The sequence below is a fragment of the Syngnathus typhle genome, linkage group LG3 (assembly GCF_033458585.1).
Source record: "Syngnathus typhle isolate RoL2023-S1 ecotype Sweden linkage group LG3, RoL_Styp_1.0, whole genome shotgun sequence".
Classification (NCBI taxonomy): domain Eukaryota; kingdom Metazoa; phylum Chordata; class Actinopteri; order Syngnathiformes; family Syngnathidae; genus Syngnathus; species Syngnathus typhle.
This window is the reverse complement of record NC_083740.1, coordinates 9,993,761-10,013,918: the sequence shown is the minus strand read 5'-3', so window position 1 is coordinate 10,013,918 and position 20,158 is coordinate 9,993,761. Positions and strand designations below refer to the sequence as shown.

Sequence of the window (20,158 nt, the reverse complement as noted above, 5' to 3'; positions counted from 1 at the left end):
TTTTCCAAGTGACCCTCGTTAAGCGCACCTGCGTGAAAAGATTTTGGTCATTTTCACGTTCAGCAGGAGCTAAAAGTTTTCACGCAGGTGCACTTAACGAGGGAATCACACGGACACTCCATTAGGTACACCGCCATTTTCAAGTGTACCTAATAACAGGTCACTTTATTCGGGAAATATCATGGTCAAAGGTGTCAAGCTCTAGTCCTCGGGGCCGCATTCCAACATGTTTTCCAAGATTCCCTCGTTAAGTGCACCTGCGTGAAAAGTTTTAGCTCCTGCAGAACGTGAAAGTGGCTAAAACTTTTCACGCAGGTGTGTTTAATGAGGGTCACTTGGAAAACATATTGGAACGCGGCCCCTCGAGGACTGGAGGTCGACACCCCTGGTTTAAGTGAAAAATGGCACACCCGCCCTCACCCCCACTTTCTGATTGGCTGTTTGATCTGTGACGTCACACGGACACTCCATTAGGTACGCCGCCATTTTCAGGTGTACCCAATAACAGGCCACTTCATTAGGGAAAAATCATGGTCAAAGCTTAAATGAAAGTGAAAAGTGCCACACCCGCCCTCACCCCCACTTTCTGATTGGCTATTTGATCTGTGACGTCATTCGGACACGCCATTAGGTACACCACAATTTTTCGGTGTACCCAATAACTTTATGCATTTTTTCTACATATACATATTGTCATATAGTTAGCAGTTAACCAAATGTCAGATTTTTGTTTTCATGCCCCAAAAAATAAAAACAAGGAATAAAACACCAGTCAAGTTTTAACAGGTTTTAATGTTTATTAAAATAATAATAATAATAATAATCAAAGTAAATTTCAAACCAGCAATCTAATGTGAAATTGCAGTATATATATTGGATAACAATATCCAATTCCAATTCCAGTGTGAAATACAATGAGATACAAAATTTAGCTTTTATATAAAGTGTTCATTTTAATGGTGCCAGCCTTAAATTGGGAAAATATATATATTATATAATTTTAAAATGTTTTATAATCTTGAGCAAATGTTTTGTTGCAGCCCATTCTATCTGTGTGAAGCCTAGGAAAATACCAAAAGAAAACTCTACCCATGTGTTACTCTTGCACTGAGCACACAAATGGGGCCCTCGGTCTTGACATATAAACAATATTATACGCGTGTGTACTCCATAGATGATAATCTTGATGAGAAGTTTTTATTTTAATCTCACAAATGTTCTTCTGGATGAAAGGCCAACTCAAACAAATGGAATTTTCTGTGGGTGTATTGGACAAGTGTCCTAACAGTTTTTGTTTGTTACTTTAAACAATATAATTTTCAGTCATTTATTCTGTTTTCAGTTGGCAGGGATCCCATTGCTTTTGCCTAAGCAGTGTACAGTGATTGGTGGTCAAGTAATCAGTTGGTTTAGGAGCCTTTCTTTTTAGACCAAAGTAGTCAATACAATGCCGTCTGTAGAATAAATAATGGTTTTATTAGTATTTCAAATTACCAAGAGGTTGGGAAAATGTAAAAATAAAATATCAATATAATTAGATATAAGCTAATATCAGTGTACAAACAGTCAAATTAAAACTACAGAAAAAAAGAAAAAGAAAAAACACCTTCATGCTTCATGCAGTGATGCAAAATCTTGCATGTTATTCACCAGTGTTTCAAAACTCCTTGTAAACCAGGTTGGCAATCACCGTGAACAGTTTTAAAAACAAGGTTTTAATATCACTGGCATGTCCCTTTACTTACTGAGACTCTTCAGCTTTCACATACAAAAAACATCCTTCATGCACACCGTGTTCACAGCATTACAGATGAAGGATGCAGACTGAAGACTAATGGCATCACCTCAAGCAACCATCAGGCAACCTCGTAAGAGCAAAACTGCAAAATCACATCATGTCCTTCACTTGGCAATTAGCATTAGCTTTTTTCCTTAGAACTAGTCGGCTCGTGTCTAAAAATAAATTAAAAGGGGGGTCGCATACAGATTTACACAAGAATGTGGCAAAGTGGAATACTGATACTTTCAACACTAAGGTTGGGTTTAAGTTACATAAAAAAGTATAAACAAGAAGAAAATAAATACTAAATGCAGATGTCAATGGTCAAGACGGATGTCTACTTGCACGAATTCCAATCGTGGCGCAGTTTGCCACGAGCAGCTAGCGTCCATTTGCTAAGTGCAATTCAGAAAATATCTTCTACTACTTGTGCAAACACATTTCTGTGAGAAGCTGGAGCAGGTCTGATGTCGAAAAGTTTGAAAGGGGCCCAGGCACTGACAGAGGACATGTGAGCAAAGCTCTCAGGGTGGCTCGTGCATCAAGCCAAAACGAAACCGCTGTGAGTTTGGGCTCTCCTTGGCAGATTCAACTCTGAAGACTGACACTTGTCACTTTGTGTGGCGTTCACTGCGTGGAATTCCTGGACTGGAGGAGGAGCCCCAATCTTTCCTGTGGCTCTTCCAGCGCTGGTGCAGGACAAAGTCATAGTTGGAGGAGGTGCACAAGGCATAATACACGTTGGCGTTGTCAGGGATGTGGAGCTCTGAAACACAAGCATGTCATGATGATCTTCCCCTTACATATCTCAAGATATATGGACAGTATTTTTATGACACAATATTTACTGTGATGTTTATTTAATCATGCACATGAGAAATACGACAAATTAAAAACCACTAAGAAGTCAAACTAAAGTTAAGATAAACTCAACTAAAATTAAATATTTTGAAAAAATGCTCTGAAAACTTAATAAAGATAAAAAAAATTAAAAAAACAAAAACTACATAAAAACGAACTATAAAGAAAAATCCCCAAATCCCAAACTATTCTAAGGTTGGTCCCAAGCCTACTCAAATAATATCGCTAAAATGATTGCGACCTTCTCAAATCCTCTTAAATCATACCATTTCCATTGTTGAGCATCTGACAGAGGATAAAGTCCTGACAGCTGAAAGTGTCCTCCAGGTTGTGTTTGTCCAGAGCCCTCTGAATGACTTGAGGTGTGTGATCCTGACTGGTCAGCTGAGAAACAAAGTGATTTGTCAGAAATGACACATTGTACCACACCATTTTCGGTACTGCAACAATCACGTACCATTGTGATTAAACTACCGATGTCGCTGCTCTTAACAATAAGGTTGTTTGGTCCTCAAGCTGTGATACCATAGCTTTTATTTTTCCTTGTTCCAAACTGTATACATTTCACCCCACATGCACCCTCCAATTTTGTTGCACAATCAAGCTTGTGTTCTACCTCACTGTTTTACGACGTCTAAATGACGAAAAAAAATATTGAAACAAAAAAGCTAGCGGTGGCAAATACTGTATAGAAGCTCTCTCTCACCAGAATGCTTTTGTAGACGTTGCCGTTGTTGACACACTCCATGCTGACTCTTATGATACACGAATCGGCTAGCTGTTTGTTGTAGACGGGCAGCACGGACTGCGGTGGGACACTGGATGAGGAGGAGTCCGGCCTCAGCGCCAAAGAGGAGCAGCTCAGGTCGGGATGGGAGGAGCTGCAGGAGGAGCTGGAGAGCATGGGTGAGGAGGAGGAGGAACAGGAGGAGGACATCGTGCCGTAGTCCTCGGTGATGTTGTGCATTGAGCTGGAGAGTGACTGTGGATGGAAGAAATCGAACAAACATTTTTAAAAAGGGTTCTTGGTTAGTCTAAGCCGACACACATTACTCATTAAAAGGTTTTGGCTTTGGAGTGACCTTTCAGGACAGACACAAAGGTCACTGCAACCCGAAACGCTGGACATTCTCAGAAACGTATTGGTCCAATAATGCAATCATGGAACAAACATTTGCATTTGTTTTGCCCTTCGCCTCCACGTTAGAGACCAGCAAGTGGTCACTGTAACACTCAACAGACGTGCATTCCAAAGTTTAGTGAAGTCCATTGGAATTTACCTGTAACCTATTTTAGGTTCATCCTGAAATTTCACCTCAAAGTACAATATCCCTAACTATTTGTGAGTAGTGTTTTACAGAAAAATAAAAATGTTCTACATCTCTGGAGTATCTACTGTGAAATTAAACACCCAAGTAAATTTTTCATTACCTGCCCATTACTGTAATATGACATTGAAAATAAACAAATATATAAAATAAATAACAAAAAATAAATTCATAAAAAAAGTGTTTCAATCAGTATCAATTGTTGGCGGCACCATTTCAAATGTACACACAGAGACGATGTCAAGTGAGTTTACCTTGATTATGAGCCTGAGTGGGGACAGATGAGGGACAACGAGGTCATCCATGTCAGAACCGCTGGAGCTCGAAGACGACACACTCATCTGGTCAGCATGAGTCTTCTTCCCTTGAGAACCATCACTGGTTGCTTGTGACCTGCATACAAAAGGTCATCTGTGCTGTGATGTCAAACAACACTGTATTATAATGGCAGCCGTATTTAATACACTTGTGGTTGTGCCTTGTAAATGCTGCCTGGCTCAAGTGGCCAGCCTAAAGGAATTTGGACAGTGTGGAACGAGGTCTCCCTCTAGCGGCCACAAAACAGTGAATTAAAAGTTCAACCCGTGCATGATGTCGCAGTAGCCATTGGTCTGGACTATGGACAGACATGAAGACTGCAGCATATAATTTGAAGAAAAGCAGTATACTTACGAGGGGAGCTTCTTAGGCAGCAAACGACTGCTCCATACATTGGGAGAAGTAGGACACGGATCGACAGGAGGTTCCAGCTCCCGAGACAGTTCATAACTTCAAGCCAGAGGAAAAAAATGAGACATCAGCATGACTGTGTCCCTTGTTTGTCCCCGCATCATATTGACAACAATGCAATGTGTCCAACCTCTCCTGATCAGTGAGAAGGAGCGCGTGCGCCTGCAGCCAGTTGGTTATGCGAGGGTTCGCCGGAATCTGGTATTGGGAACATGAAGCCTGCAGTTGACGAATCTGGGACAGAATCTCAAACTCCTAAAGCAAACAATGAGAAAAAGGCAACATTATGAATTTGAGAAAAATTAATGACGTCAGCAGCGATGTGACAAAAAATAAATAAAGTGAGCCACCACAAGGGGGCATAACCTACCCGCCTGCGCTTCTCAAAGTTGATCAGTCCACCCTTTGGACAGGAGAGAACAAGTGTTAAATACTGCATGTAAAACTAAATGAACAATTAATATTTAATAAAAATCAAATAGGTGGTCTTGCTTGTGCAATTTCTACTCACCTCTACAGAATCAGGGAGAGCTGTGTCCAACATAGTGAGGACAGTCAGGTAGGAGCCCAAGTACGGTACAATTCCATCTTTATGCTTCTAAAGACAACAAGGCAATGTTCAGTTGGTCCAAGGAAAAGAAAATCATTGGATCGTGGAGAAAATAAAACCATACTTTAATGTCGTGGATGAATTGATCATCCTTACTTACCATCTGTTTGGAACTGAGCAGGGGCGACCCAGAACTGGCACTGACCTCTTCCTGACTCCCAGCCTGTTGCAAAATCACAAGTCAGCTTTGATTGAAAACTATAATGGCCCTCAGGATGCCCATGTGATGTGGTTGATGACAACACAGCCGACATTACATAATTGTTCTTTCCCTGCTTGAGCACCTGCTGGCAGGGTGTTGCTGGGCGTGAAAGGGTGCGTCAGGAAAGGGACTCGCATTCAGTGTTGATATTTCTATGGTTGCTGATAAAGGCATCCTTACTTAATACTCAAAGTTTAAAGTGCACATACACCAACACAGTGAACAATAGAGGCTGACAAACAGATGAAATTGGAGCTAGGAAATTCATCAAATGACGTAAAATAAAGGTCAAACAAAAGGAATTGCGTGGACAAGAGGATCCAGCTGGCAATGGCACCATGTACACAGTTACAAGTCCACGTAATGATTAGATGCACACTGCATTTGTATCATTTTGCACACATACGTTTTAAAGACAAGCACACTACATACATGGGAACTATTATATTTGAAAAAGTCTATTTTTCTTTGTTCTGCTTGCATAATATTTCAAAACATAAAATAAATGAAGTATCAAAAGTCTATCTTGTATGTATTATCGGACAACATGCGTTATAACCAACATCATTGAAGCCAATCTCTCACGCATGACACTTGTTAAGCAAAATAAAGAAATAAACAGTTTCCATTCTGGGAATAGTATCCAAGTACACACTGTTACTCGCCTCTGTCAGGAACTCTCGGTTGGCCAGCACACAGTTCTCGTCAGGAAATGTCTCACACAGATGCTTGAAGGTAGCCATGCACTCCCTGGAAACAGACATGAAGACTTTGCTGTATTTCCATATTTTTACTAATGGTTCGGCTTTCATCAGTAAGGGTCACTTTTGTCTTTAATTTGTGTGGTTACTATGACAACTGTATTTGTTTAACACATTCAGTTTCTTTCTAAAAGCTGAAGTGCCGAACCAAGTTTAATATAGAGCTGATCTAGATGGCTCACTTTAATTGGTAATTAAAAAAACAATACAAAATCCCTTTTAACATGTGCCACTTCTTTGAATATTTTGAGTGGTATTATTTTCTTATAGAGTATTTTTGAAGGTCGCCTACTTGCTGACAGCCATCCAGGTCTTCTTGAGGCGATATACAGCATTGGACTGCAGGGCGGACAGGATGGCCCATAAAGAAGAAAAATTCTTCAGCTGCCTGCACGCCTACGAAGAAGCTAGTATGAGAAAATGGATGGACTACGCTTCTGTCTCTTTGACAAAAGTCATTTCTGCATGCTTCATTCCCACACTGACCTGTGCCACATTGATCCACCACTCAAGGATACGCGCTCGAAAGCAAGGACTGGTGTGAGAGGGGTGAGCTAGGCCCGGGGCACTCAAAGGGAAGAGGAAGCTTGACGAGCTGGGTGATGAAATGGGAGAGGAAGTGGAGGGGCTCGGAGAAGACGGGCAAAGCAACGAAGTGATGACGAGGTTGGTGACTGTATTGAACTGGGAAATGGTGGCACGGACGGTAGGTGCCAGATTGCGGTTTTCCTTCTTGTCGCGTTGTGACCACACACAGCCCAGGCAGTGGAACGGTATCACTTGGACAAAAAGTTCCTTCAAAGAAACAGGCAGAAACTTTAATACATATAATCTGTCAATACGATGGAATAAGTGGTGAGAAAGCCTACCATGTCCAATCTGGTGAGCTGCTCTGCTACATCAGTGACAGGGAAGTTCATAAAGGCGTCTCCGTCTTCCTCTTTGCACGGCAGTACTTTGTCGTCCACTGACGCAAATTGGCTGGGATCTGTTAAACACACGTACGTAAGCGTGAATGACATACAAACATATTAAAACAGGCCGCACGCGGTGAAGATGTCAATTACCAAGAGGAAACAGAATACAGTAATTACAATGACATCGTTGCTGTGACAAAAAGATGTTACATTCGTCAGAATTCCTGTACAAACTATTGTAATTCCATTTTAGGCATTCATTATATTATGACAGTATGCTAACCATGAGCAAAAATATTACCACAATATTAAAATTACAGCACTAAAATGTCAATTTTTGAGTAATGAAAAGAAAATATATATATATTTCCTTGGTGAACACAAAATATGTTTATTAAAGAAAATTATTTGGTACATTAAGAGACAAGTACCATGTTAAGCTCAAAGAAACAAATAAATAAATGTTACATGAATTATTAGTAGTAGGTAGTAGTGGTAGTATGTATTAATTTTTCTTAGTAAGTCACAATGTCCCATTACACTATTTTTAGAACAGAACCATGGGTTACTCATGTTTTTCTTGGGGCTAACCCAGGGGTGGGCAAACTACGGCCCGCGGGCCACATCCGGCCCACGGGACCGTTTAGTCCGGCCCGCCAACCCTGAACAAATTGTATTATTAAACTTTTTTTTTTGGGTCATTTTGCCTGCAATGACTGCGTTTCCCCAGTAGATGGGGAAGCGCTCGCCTGCGCATTTACTACCGGAAGCCGTGTCAGAAAGCTCGGTGCACACTCACAAGTGCGTGTACGTACTCAGTAGTACGGACATGGCGCACTCGCGCTCTATTTGTATCAGTCCCGAATTTAGAGCGTGGGCTGTGACGAAAGCATTCTTGTAATTTGCGCGCTGAGCTTTCAGATGCAGTTTTGCGCAAAAGCCACCCACAAACCTTCCCCTGGAATCCTTCCATTAAAATGAGTTGCCCAAGGAAAAAAGCAAGGTGGACACAGTGCGGAGTGTTTAAAAGAGAGTGGCCAATTTGGCTCGACGTACGCGACGTGACGTTCAGCCACATGAACGTCAACGTCAACCCGTCACAGATCGAGGTAAACGGACCAACACCTCAGATCTCTCCTAAGAATTGCCACAACAAATTTTACTCCAGACTATGACGCACTAGCAAAAAATCACTGATAGCAGTTTTTTAGTGAATTTTTTTTAATTGTTTTAATGCTGCTAATAAATGCATTTGTTTTCAAAAAACTTATTTGGAATATCCATGCTTTACTACCTACTAAAGGCCAAAATCTTTTATGCAATGACCTTTACAGGTCCCTTATATTACTTCACACAAACACTACGTCCATCTTCTCCTGGTTCGGCCCTCCGGTCCAAATTTAGAACCCAGTTCGGCCCGCGAGTCAAAAAGTTTGCCCACCCCTGGGCTAACCAGTACCTGCTGGCACCATGCTGTTTTTTTAAGACAATGCACAACAAAGCAAAATGGCCCGATTGTAACGTCTGTGTTGATTGTTGAGCGTATAAGCAGTTCATTATAGCCAGTTACACAACTAGAGGTCTCGTCTACCTTGTTGTTGGAACGACTTGAGCAGACGCTCTGCGGTCTGAGCCAAGCGTCTGAAGCAGACACGCCGGCGCAAATTGGCACATAGGAGCCGCAGAGACTGGTATTGAGGGGGCTCATGGAAGTCTGCACGGTATTCCCTCAACCACAGCTTGATTACTGGGAACAAAGCACTGAGGAGGAAATAAGGCAAATTAGCTCAGTCTGATTTTTTCCTGATGTTGTCATAGTTTGAATTCAGAGACATAATGAAGCTTGAGAATGCCCAATTTGTGTTGACTATTGGCAAATTCAAATGAATGAAATTCATGAATGAAGCACTCACCTTTGCGAGCATATTGGGTTTGCGTCATCACTGTAAGAAGAGAGAGGAAAGAGGTTTCATTATTTAAATAGAAACATATTTTTGTAATTTTGTCATCATCTCACGTGATTGACCTACAAAATCAAATGACCAAAAATGGTTTAACTTGCATTTCATTTTCACATTATATGCTGGCTAAGCTAGATATATATGTAAACTTGGATGAAATGCAAGTTTCGTTCAATTTAACAACAAATCCTGTGGGACAAAGCGAAATTCTGTTCCAGGAGTGTCCTCTGCGTGATAGCAAATGTGTTGCCATCAGCAGCACCGGTATGAGGGTGACTGTTTGAGAAAAAACATTACAGCTACGCTTGTACTGGCATCTGACCCTCAGAGCAATAGCAAAATAAATAAATAAGGGGGGGGGGGGGTACTTGTCTGGTACTTATCTGTCAAACCATCTGGAAATTGGAATGTAATGTGTTGGAGCAATGCTGTTTGTTTTTATCTAGAGCGTCACTAAGGAAGCGCTATGGGCAAGGTGACAAAAGAAAAACACAATAAATTCTTTGATGGCGTGTCACAGATACATGCAGCATTTCAATAGAGGTTTCGTTACACGTAGCTCGAGTGACGTCAAGAAGGTATCCAATAGCCTCTTTCACTCTTGATGTATGACTCACCTCCCAGGCGGTCCAGCCAGGTGAGGTATACCCACAAGTCAGGTCATACAATACGTATTAAACAAGTGTTTCTGATTACAATTTTGCAAGTGAATGTTAAAATTTCTTTAAAAAAAAAAAAAAAAAGAAGGAATTACATTCGGTGGATCTGACATGTGTTGCACCTCCAGCATTTTACTTTTTTTTCCACACACAAATAGTGGTTGAGCAAGTCTAAAAAAAGTTTTATGATGGCGAAAGTTTGACCATGGAACTGGAACTACCATTTAGCAAATCCTAATCCAATGTAACATTATGGAACATAAACGTGCAAAGTACAAAGACTGTTTCGGAAATTATTTTGATTATGCATTTCACAAAAGGTCAAGCTAACAACAGTGGCCACAATATTAGGTTCAGCTGCAAAAACAAGAGGGGTATGCCATCAAGATATAGCTAATTCATTTAACAATGTTTACTACTTGCGCTTGTAAATTACAATGTTGTAGAACTGCACTGCTACATACCAAGTTTACTACAGTTGAATATTTGGTTATGGTGTTTTTTTTTCTTGCCCCAGAAGCCAGGATAGAAAGAAAAGGAGAGTCTTACCTGAGAAAAAGCATTCCAATGAGATTATTGGTAGAGGTGAAGGCTCTGTAGGTGGAGAGGAAAACATGGAGATAGTCAGGCTCCTGATGTTCGAGATCCAGAAGGTGGGTGACCAAGTGCTCCAGGGTGCCAGCTTTGAGTCTGCGCAGTTTTACTGTGTGGTAGTGGGCATAACTGTAGGCCGGGCAGTCCGACGCCATGGGCATGTTCGGACTTGGCATGACGGGCTCTCGCCGTAGCGTGATGCCAAATATTGCCCCGTTCTCCTCTTCGTCAACCCATTCTTGCACATGTTCCTGTAAGGGCAAATGCAAGTGTTCATGTTAGTGTATAGGCAACACACACTTAAGGATAAGCAATATTTCTAGGAAAACAATCTTTTTTAAAAAAAACAATTTTCCCTCTTTGTAGAAAAAATTAAATGTTTGCAAAATGTTTTTTAAGCATAACAACAATAACTCTATAACCCAGTACATGCTTTCTACGGACAAAGTGAGCTCCAATTTAACAAGGTGACAAATCCACTCATGTCACACAAACCTCATGACAAACTGACTCATTTCTAACAACGCGCTTTTGAGAGTCATCTAAACAACCAATTATTGGAATTTCGTTGTGACCTGATGACTGCATAATAAAAACATTGTTGACCAGTGGCACCAAGTTTATATATATAAAAAAATAATAATACGGTACCTTCATATCAGTAGCAAAATTGAACAACAAAGGCTTAGAATAAGCACAATTGCAGGTGATTGTCGAAAAGCGGCTGATACCCCCCCTTCGTGCAGAAAAGCTTAATTCAAGCTTGCGAAAAGTTAGATGACAGAAACACGACGGCTCGTCAGACATGGAACTTTCAAAAAAAAGATCATCTACTATGGCAACTCAAATAACCAGAACGTAAATGGGTTTTTGTTTTTTTTGCTTAACTTACCATTGATAACTGCCATTTCTCCTCAGTTCCCATTTTTGCATGGCGGCGCGCACGTTTATTCAAGAAGGTGATCCGAATCGCTCTTACAAGTTACGAACTCTAAAATACATTTTAGTTGCATTATTAGAAAGGAGAAACGGAAATCCCAAAAGGTAAAGGAGACCTGAGTGACTCGGGGCGGTACAGGGAAGTGACAGGTGTGGGCGGGGCTAACACAGCGGACCAATGGGAACTAATTCACAACTGACAATGCAAACATCAGACTATGCACACATCCCTGAACAATAAGGCAATAAAAACAATCACCATTTGAACTACCTATAAAGTTTTGGACTGTGTGTGAGATAATGTGGTACTCAGTTAAGGTCAACAGGTCTCAGCTTACACATAACCAAAGGCCTATTTCTGATTTTGATGGAAGAATGGTTATACTAGTTATTGATTATTTTGTCATAAGATGTGGATTTAACAATTATGACTAAATGAAAATGCTTAAAAATAATGAATTTTACACGCCTATTTTCAAAGCTTTCTCAGCCCTGGTGATCATTAGAAGTTCCTTATCCCAGTATCAGGGCATCATTAACACGCTGCTGCCTCCAAAGAATCCAGTTCGGACACTTTTGCACTAGCAAGTAGCTTGCGTTCCTGCCTGTGGTGACAGGGGAGTGGCAGGGACACACCCACACCAGGAAACAGGGCTTCGTCACTTGAAATCATCTACTAAATGTGGGGACATGTCTAACTCTGTTGGACGGTTAAAAACAGTGGCAGGAACATATGGGCATAATAATTGAGAGAAGAATTGTGTCAAAGATTGCTGATGAATTGTGTCTTGAAGCAATTGAGGTAAACCGACGCACACAATTGCAACTTGCATTGATTGCGGAACAAAAAACCTATGTAATGTCGTTTCAGCATTTATGTATACCATATCCTGCTGGTGTGCAGAATTGTTCTTTCACTAGTAAATCTTCATCCTCATGAGAAAAGCACGACTCTGTCTTACTAGTAGACATTTTTCTAAAGCATGACATTTCGGCGTACTAGTAATGTGCGTTAATTGACATCTGTGTGATACCTTTAGAAAGGTTAGGATAAAGAACAAAAAGTGTCTCAACGTGGATGTTATATTCAACACACCCATGCACCCGTCTAAACTAAATGAAAACAATACAACACAGCCACACATTATGACAACACTAACAAGCAGACAAAATGAAATGTTCATCAGGCATGCGGCTTGTGAGTTCAACAATGCGGCCTTGTGTTGCCCTAATGAGAGTCTGTCCATGAAAACGAGCATCATCCTTTCTTGTTTGCCCATGCGGGCTTTGCAAACAAAAGGGGAGACTAAGCAATTATTACCAATTTGTCACTTGAATGGTGAGGAGGTGACAAGCATAGAACAAGAAATTTCACAAAGTTAGCGGTGCTTCCTCAAACATTCCACCTGCTTACAAAGCTTGCCTGAGCTGAAAATCAACTATGCACCCAGCAGCATTTGATAAATATTTCCTTGAGTGAGTCACCATTGTGCTCAACTGGAATAAACACAGAAGTTCCCTAAGAAAAAATCTTAGTTAATAATCTAAGAGGGGTTTAGCTTCCAAACATATTGCACTGTAATGAACATCTTGTCAAGTCAATTTTACAAAACGTAAACCAGTCTACTTTTATGAAGAACTGGAGAAGTAAGTGAATTTTTACTTTTGAGAGCATCCTGACAAAAAAATAGCAAGTTAACACCTGTCCACAATGGCCTGTTTCAGTTCAGGTTGAGCTCACCTCACAGTGTTCAGCAGAATCCAATAGCTGGAAGCTCCTCAGTCGCACCCCAGGCTCCTTATCTATATGTGCATCCACCGAGTGACTCAGCCTTAGCCCCAGTAGCTTCTTCATCCTGCCCACCTTTGTGTGGAGGCTGCAGGACCCTCCTCCATCACTGCCTGCGCTCACCGGAAGAACGGTCCTCATCTCCCACACTTGCACACCATGTCACACATACTACACAGGCCCACTCGCCTGTGTAGATACCTCCCACACCTGCTGCCTCATCTGAGGTGCAGATGGAAAAAATTAGAACAAAGTGCGGCACCATTTTTCACATTGAACCATTTTAGAAAAAAAATTCAGCACACTTCCAAACAAAAATAGTGTCGTGGCAGTGGTGGTACATTTCATTGTTTTATCAGTCACTGTACAGCACTGGCACAGATAGATGAATAATGACAGACTAATAGTAAATAATATTTTTCACATAAATAATGAAATTGGATCATATGCTGCAGCACAACGGCTGGGAATTACAGCGCTAGAAGTAGTGACAACCAATTGGTTGACTTTTTTTTTTCCTTTTAGATGCTAATGTTCAACGCAAAGCCATAATTATTATGGATTTTGCGTTGAAGATTATGACACAATAGGATGACTTATCTTGCAAAAAAATACTCCAAAATTTCCCAAAGTTTTCAAATACCATTAACAAATACCAATACAGGAACCGACCATATATTATTACTAAGATTAGGTACTACGCGAGGCTTTGATAGGCTACATAATTCTAAAAAAGAACAATATTTACATTTCTTGTAAATATATTGTACAAACTTGAATTATAAGTCTTTAAAACGTATAAAGCACAAAAAAATAGGAAACATATGGGCTAAAAACACAAAATATATACACATTATATTCACCTTCTTTCAGAAAAAACGCGCGTCCTTCAATCCTGTACAGATGAACACTCCTGAGGTTGTTTCGACACATCGAGCTGAGGGCAACTGTGGACTGGAGTTGCGCGTCACTGTGGATGCTTTGTGGAGGAATGATCTCCTCCCTGTTTGGCTGAACACTCCTACATAGTCATTATGTTCCTGTTCATACCGCAACGATTTGGCTCAACGCTTCCCGAATTACAATTAACTATACGCTCCCTGTCATTCTGCACAAATCATGTGAAGACGTTTATTTTTTTTAAACTTAGAAAACTGTTGAAGCAACTTAAAAAAATCTTACGTGCATACAGTTATGTGATTTCAAATGCAGAAAGCGGATCAATGTTTGTTTAAATTGACAGGGACGACAAACGTTCAGTTTTTCAAACTGTGAAGCAGGAAGTGAAGAATTCCAACAAGGGACAGCCTCCCCTCATTGATTGGTCCGCGTACTCGATCATCTTGGAGATTGCCAGTTGCAAGATATTAAAAAAAAAAAAATGTACACCGCACAACTATTGATTTGTATATTTTGTTGGTAAAGTCTCATATCACAAAGTGTACATCTGCAAAATTAAAACCGTTTAAAATATTTTGTGTTTGAAAGTGATATTCATTAAAGCTCACTTGACAAATAAAATTGCAAATTGTGTGAATAATTCCCTTTTTTTATTTTTGTTTTTGACTTTTTATGTTTCTTTGTTTCTGGATATTTTCTTGTATCTGTAATATTAAGAACTGTATTACAAAGTGTACAAAATAATTTTGATTACTTTTTACTACTTACATGAATTCTTATGTATCGGTCATGTCATTGGTCATATCATGTCATATATCATTTGATGCTTGACACATGAAATCTGTTTAATTTATCTTGATTTGACATACAGTATAGCTATGCCTCAGGTTATGTTTTGATCCGTCGGTCCGTCCATCCATCCATCCATGGTGTTGTTTTAAAAAATTTAAAAATAGTGTGAACCCATGCAAACTTTATTTTCCGGCACTTTGAGATTAAACAATTAATATTATATATTTAAAAGAGGGAATAAACAATTAATATGATATATTATATATACGGAAGTAGTCCACAGGGCAGATCAGAGCCTTTGCTTTTCTCCTACCAGTATGCTCAATGGCATGCAGTTAATTTCTCATCTCACCTAGTGGAAACTCATTTGTATTCATAGCTGTAACAACCCAACTCCAAAAATACTATACAATGTTTTTTTCTGATGATTTGAGTACACACACAAACAAAAAACAAATGTAGGCTACTGTACAAGTGACTCAGTCGGAGGGGGTCAAAGGAGTTTTATTTACTGTAAAAACTCATATCTGTTTGACTCAGAGACAGGTGTTTGAGGCATTCAAAACAGAACGTCATTGTGGTAATGCTCACATATTTCTTAAACTATTGTTCTAAATTTAGTAGATGAACAGTCACTCCACCTAGCAACCCTCAAACAAACTTTAAACAGGTTTCACATAACCCTTGAGCATGAGCACCTAATGCACGCACAGGTCGACCCTTACCATACCAACAAAGTCAACTTTGACCTCTTGGTGACCTGGGGTCGCCCTCAAAAATATGTCGGTGGGTCACACACCATATAACCTAAAGGATCATTTAAAAATGAAAAATACTTTCTTCTAACTGCAAATAGAGTAGAACAAAGCTTTAAATCAGTTCTGGAGGTCATCACTTTCAAGTCCAATATCCTTATTTTTCTTTTCCAGGATGCATCTTCTTTTATCTTTGAGTATCCTAAGTATTCTATTTTTATTCTATTTACAGCATAGTATAGTTTCTTTTATTGAATCAACTTAGTGATTTGTGTACCTATCTACCTACCATACCTAATCAAACTTCTCCCCTGCCTGTCAGGATCTCGTTTACTTGCCCTTCTTCATTTTCCAGGATTTCTTGTTGGACATGGAGTCGATCATAGCCTGCGAGCGGCGCTTCAGCGCCTCTCGTGAAAGGATGCCGTCATCCTCTTCATTCTCCTCCTCTGAAACCAACAGTGCGAGTCAGTGTGCGCGTGCGCACGCCCGAGTGTGTGCTTTTGTGTAATCTCACCGTTGGTTAAGAGGGCCATCTCTTGGTCTTCAGACACAGTGACTCGCTTGTTGTAAGCAGGCAGTTGTTTCTCAATCATAAAATAGAACTAGACAAGAAAACATGGTGTGAAAAGCCAGTAGATGCCATATACAATATCTGTTTGTGCCTCTGTGTCTGTATGTCAGTCCGTCCATCCGTCTGCCTGTCTATCCATCAGCCAAATGCATTCTACTGTAGGTTACTGAAAACTCGTTTTTCCAAAGCTTTTTTTTTTTTTACAATGATGTATTTTTCTTTTAGTTGACAAATGTTCATTACATTGAGCTTTTGTTTCAAAATGTATTTTTTTATCTTAATTTCTTTGCGTGTGTGCGTGTGCCTCACCTCTTCTTCTTCCATGTCTTTTGAAATCTCATTGAGATCTTTCCCTTGAAGCTTGTTCTGCAGTGAGAGCACCTTGCGCTCACACTGATTGAGCAGATACACCACAAACTCTTCTGATTTGGTAGAAATATCTGATGGAGGTTCATTCTTCGACAAGGACAAAAGAGGCAACGCGTGAATAAAAATCATCTAATGTGCTGAATGTTATTTTGGTGTTGCAGGCCATCACAAAGAAAGGAGTGGGGAGGCCGAAGGTAATGTATTGTACATATTATTGTTCAGATTTTTCTTTTTTACCAGAGAGATGTGATCAAGTTTGTCTGCCAGGTGCTCCACTCCAGCTTGGATAGTGCTGATGGTTTTGACAAGGGAAGACAGATGTTCCTTAGATGTTTCACAACTCTGCTGCTTCGTCACTAGCTCCTTGTCACACTCGTCCAGCAATGTCTGCTCACTACAAACGGAGAAAAGGATTCGGCTTCTAGTACCCATTGAGTTTATGTCAGTATGCTTATTATACACTTCCTCACCTCGATAGTTGTGTTTCTCCCGTATACTTCATAGCCTCGTATTGTTGCTTCAGGAGCACCTTCTGTTCCTTTAGCTGCTGGAGAATATATTCGTTGTCTTCTTTCACTGCGCTCAGATGCCGATGCGTCTCCCTCTGGGCGATGTAACGATTCATGACCTCCTACATACAGGGCACACAAATATACTCAAGTGTTACGTATGAAATTTGCTGATGCTATAGTTTCACAATTTTTGACCTCTTTATTTTGCCCATTAGTAATAGAGCAAGCGCACCCCATTAAAAGATGGTAACCTGCACAAATCAAGTGGAGGGATGATAAAAATGATGCTGTTTCCGATACATACCTCTGTATCTGTGTAACCAGTGGCATTCTTCATATTTTGTAGGGTCTCATCAAAGATGCTGATGCTCTGCTCCATTTCAGCGGCCATCTTGGCAGCGCCACTCTCGGCTTCATTGTTCAACTCATCCTGTTGTACGTTTTTCCTCTGGGCCTGTAGGGCACAACGATCTAGTTAAGCACGTTTCATTAGCTTTGATTCACGAGCTAGCATCAACGATTTTTTCATGCACGCGAACAGACTTTCTAAGACATTTTGTGTGACTTACGTCTAACTTTTCAGCACGGGCTTTAATCTCCTGCACCCTTTTGCGGTAAATGGCTAAAAGATAATCTTTTTCTTGGTGCTCCTTGTAGAACTGCTCCTCCTGCTGCTGTAACTCAACCTAGGATGTACATAAAACAGTCAAGAGTATCTAGAAACTTGACATTTACAACAGTGTATGGATGATGATGCAGGTTAAGTAGGCTTTGAAATCTTTAAAGCAAGATATGTAAAGATTTTAATTGACAAATTTCATGAAATTTTGTTTGCGTAAAACAAATTTACAATTGCTGTTTCTTTGGAGAGCTGGGCTTTGTTGTTCATTTCCTGCACTTCATGCACTTCCTTCCTGTGCTTCATGATTTCTGCTTCTAGATCATCTATCTGACCCTGGAAAGTCAGACTCTCCTCCTGCCAATAAAAAAACAAAAGGATAGTTGAGGCGGATCTGTCAAGTCATCTTGAGGTTCACCACAACTAACCTGCAAGTGACTTTTCAGTTTTAGGTAGTTAGTCATGATGTTTGCTGCTTCCTTGCACTTGAGTTGGTTCTTTTCCAGACAGTTCTGCAGTGACCTCAATTTCTGCAAATACAGAGAGCAAGACATTTAAAAAGATAGGCGGGGTTGACCATATAATCATATTTTTCTTTTCTGCATAAGATTCCTCTTCTCAATGGTGAATTTTGTAAAACCTCTTAAATTGAATAGTCTGCAGAGGAGTCCTGCGTAAGATTCTCAGCTTGAAAGGAGGAAGCAACATTTTATAAATAAATAAAACAATTAAAAAATAAATAAGTAAATAATCATCTTTTTACTTTGTTGCAGATGTCATTGAAGGGTAAGGGTAAATAATTAACAATACTGTTTTAGTTGTTATGAAACAATGGTTCAATCATTGTGATATGAAAGATGAAAGGTTTTGCATGTGCAAACAGGTAATATACCATTGTAATCTCCTCCTTGTCTGTAATTGCTTGGTTGAAGCCCATCCCTTCCAGTCTGAGGCATTCCCTCTTGAGGTCTTCGAGGCGGCGCTGCTGAGTTTGAGTAGCGTGCCTCAGCGCGTTGAGACGCTTCATCTTGGACGTGACCCGGTGTTCAAGTTTGGATAGGGCTGCCTAAGGATACAGGAGAACCCACTGTTAGGTTCCATTTATTGCTGGTGCGTTTCATTTTGAAAATACTCTGCATTACAAAAAACATTTTGCAGATAATCTGGCCTTATTTTAACATTTTTATGGGACGCCTGGAAAGATTGTCCTGTATGGTGGTGGGTTGAGGTTTTTTTTCCCTCCCCAATCTGTTCTTTAAATGGTCAGAGCTGCTGAATTGTGAAAGGACACATTCTTATTCTTTGGCTTTCAACTGACTTTTGACTGTTACTGTTCTGCCAAAATATATTAATTTGTGTTTCAAATAAAAACAACAAAATATATAATATAAAATAAATACATAATAAATATAAATATGTAAATAAATACAAAATAGAATTAAATATTTGTCAATTATATTTTTACTTTTTGTTTGTATTTATATTTTGACAGTTTTGGTCCCCCATATGCACATGCGCACCCCCCCATGACGCCAACACTGGATGTAATTCTTAACGCATGTAGCTCGAGATCAAATTGCATTTGTTTTTCGTTACATTGCTTTAAGGGGGTAGATTTACATGACATGCTGTGAGGCATTGCATGGGTCACAGTCCCGCATTTATTTCTTGTCCTTATTTCAGAATGGAGGTAGCAGATAACAAAAAACGACAAAGCTATGTGCAGTCATGCATACAACCTTGCCGGACATCGGTGGCCCGGTGTCCTTTTCCACCCCTCGGCCGTGTAAGGCCGATTGTACGAATTGTTGTTCATCCTGAAAGAGAAGCGACAGTCGATTGTGATCAATATGATCTCTGTCAGGATGTCGAGGTTCGTTGTTGTCCTCACGTCTTCGGCCTCGGACACCCTCTTCTTCAGGTCCCTGTTCTCCTCCCGAAGCTGCAAGATGTGCTGGCGGTTCTTACCCAAGGCCGACTGAGAGCTTTCATAGTAGGCACTCCTGTCGCTCTCTACCCGGCGGAACGTATCGTATTAATAATAATCGCTCCCGATTGTAGCTACAGGTAGTAGAAGAAAAAAAAAACTTACCTAAAAGTTGAAGTTTACGCTGAAAATCCGCTATTTGGTCATATACTGTAGGTTTGTTGTCCGTTTCAAACAACATTTTCTCGGTAATATCTTATTTAGCAAAGGGAAGTCACATGTAAGCCAAAGAGAGGGTTGACCATCAAGACGTGCGCAGAGGGCCGAGCCACGTTGCCTAGCAACGCGTAAACTCTACTGTTTACCGGTTGAGTTTCCTCTGATTACAAGTGAGTGTCGCCTTTGTGATGTCATATGCGTTAATTGTAAATCCATCACTTACAACGTGGTGTTAAAATGGGCCAAAAACGACAAAGCTGGACAGATAATACTTTTTAATTCTATACTTAATTAAAAATGTTCAGTACTTCACTTGAACATTTTTTTTTCTTATGATTTGATTTTGACTCGCTACGTGCAA

General features: G+C 40.2%; 2 protein-coding genes across 6 annotated transcripts; both read right to left on the bottom strand.

Moving 5' to 3' along the window:
- Nucleotides 1-1,457: 1,457 nt before the first annotated feature.
- On the bottom strand, nucleotides 1,458-14,150 carry rgl3a (ral guanine nucleotide dissociation stimulator-like 3a). 5 transcript variants are annotated; one of them, XM_061274076.1, is made up of 18 exons: nucleotides 13,994-14,150; nucleotides 13,083-13,352; nucleotides 10,358-10,653; nucleotides 9,102-9,131; nucleotides 8,780-8,949; nucleotides 7,141-7,259; nucleotides 6,758-7,066; nucleotides 6,564-6,667; nucleotides 6,176-6,260; nucleotides 5,409-5,471; nucleotides 5,210-5,296; nucleotides 5,069-5,101; nucleotides 4,829-4,953; nucleotides 4,642-4,737; nucleotides 4,224-4,362; nucleotides 3,348-3,623; nucleotides 2,908-3,025; nucleotides 1,458-2,546 (listed from the first exon to the last, which is right to left on the bottom strand). In XM_061274076.1, exons 2-18 carry the CDS (start codon nucleotides 13,269-13,271, stop codon nucleotides 2,392-2,394), a joined length of 2,394 nt encoding a protein of 797 aa, XP_061130060.1. In that variant the 5' UTR covers nucleotides 13,272-13,352; nucleotides 13,994-14,150; the 3' UTR covers nucleotides 1,458-2,391. The 5 variants fall into 5 exon arrangements, with proteins under 5 accessions (XP_061130060.1, XP_061130058.1, XP_061130059.1 ...); XM_061274074.1 differs by having other exon boundaries at nucleotides 13,083-13,243; nucleotides 13,994-14,140; XM_061274075.1 differs by having other exon boundaries at nucleotides 5,210-5,293; nucleotides 13,083-13,243; nucleotides 13,994-14,140.
- Nucleotides 14,151-15,907: 1,757 nt separating this feature from the next.
- On the bottom strand, nucleotides 15,908-19,819 carry odad3 (outer dynein arm docking complex subunit 3). The gene is made up of 13 exons (XM_061274082.1): nucleotides 19,744-19,819; nucleotides 19,543-19,664; nucleotides 19,391-19,468; nucleotides 18,544-18,717; nucleotides 18,080-18,181; nucleotides 17,883-18,008; nucleotides 17,602-17,718; nucleotides 17,337-17,486; nucleotides 16,991-17,151; nucleotides 16,758-16,914; nucleotides 16,461-16,607; nucleotides 16,095-16,182; nucleotides 15,908-16,026 (listed from the first exon to the last, which is right to left on the bottom strand). The coding sequence occupies exons 1-13, from the start codon at nucleotides 19,817-19,819 to the stop codon at nucleotides 15,908-15,910; spliced, it is 1,617 nt and encodes a 538-aa protein (XP_061130066.1).
- Between the last annotated feature and the right edge of the window lie 339 nt (nucleotides 19,820-20,158).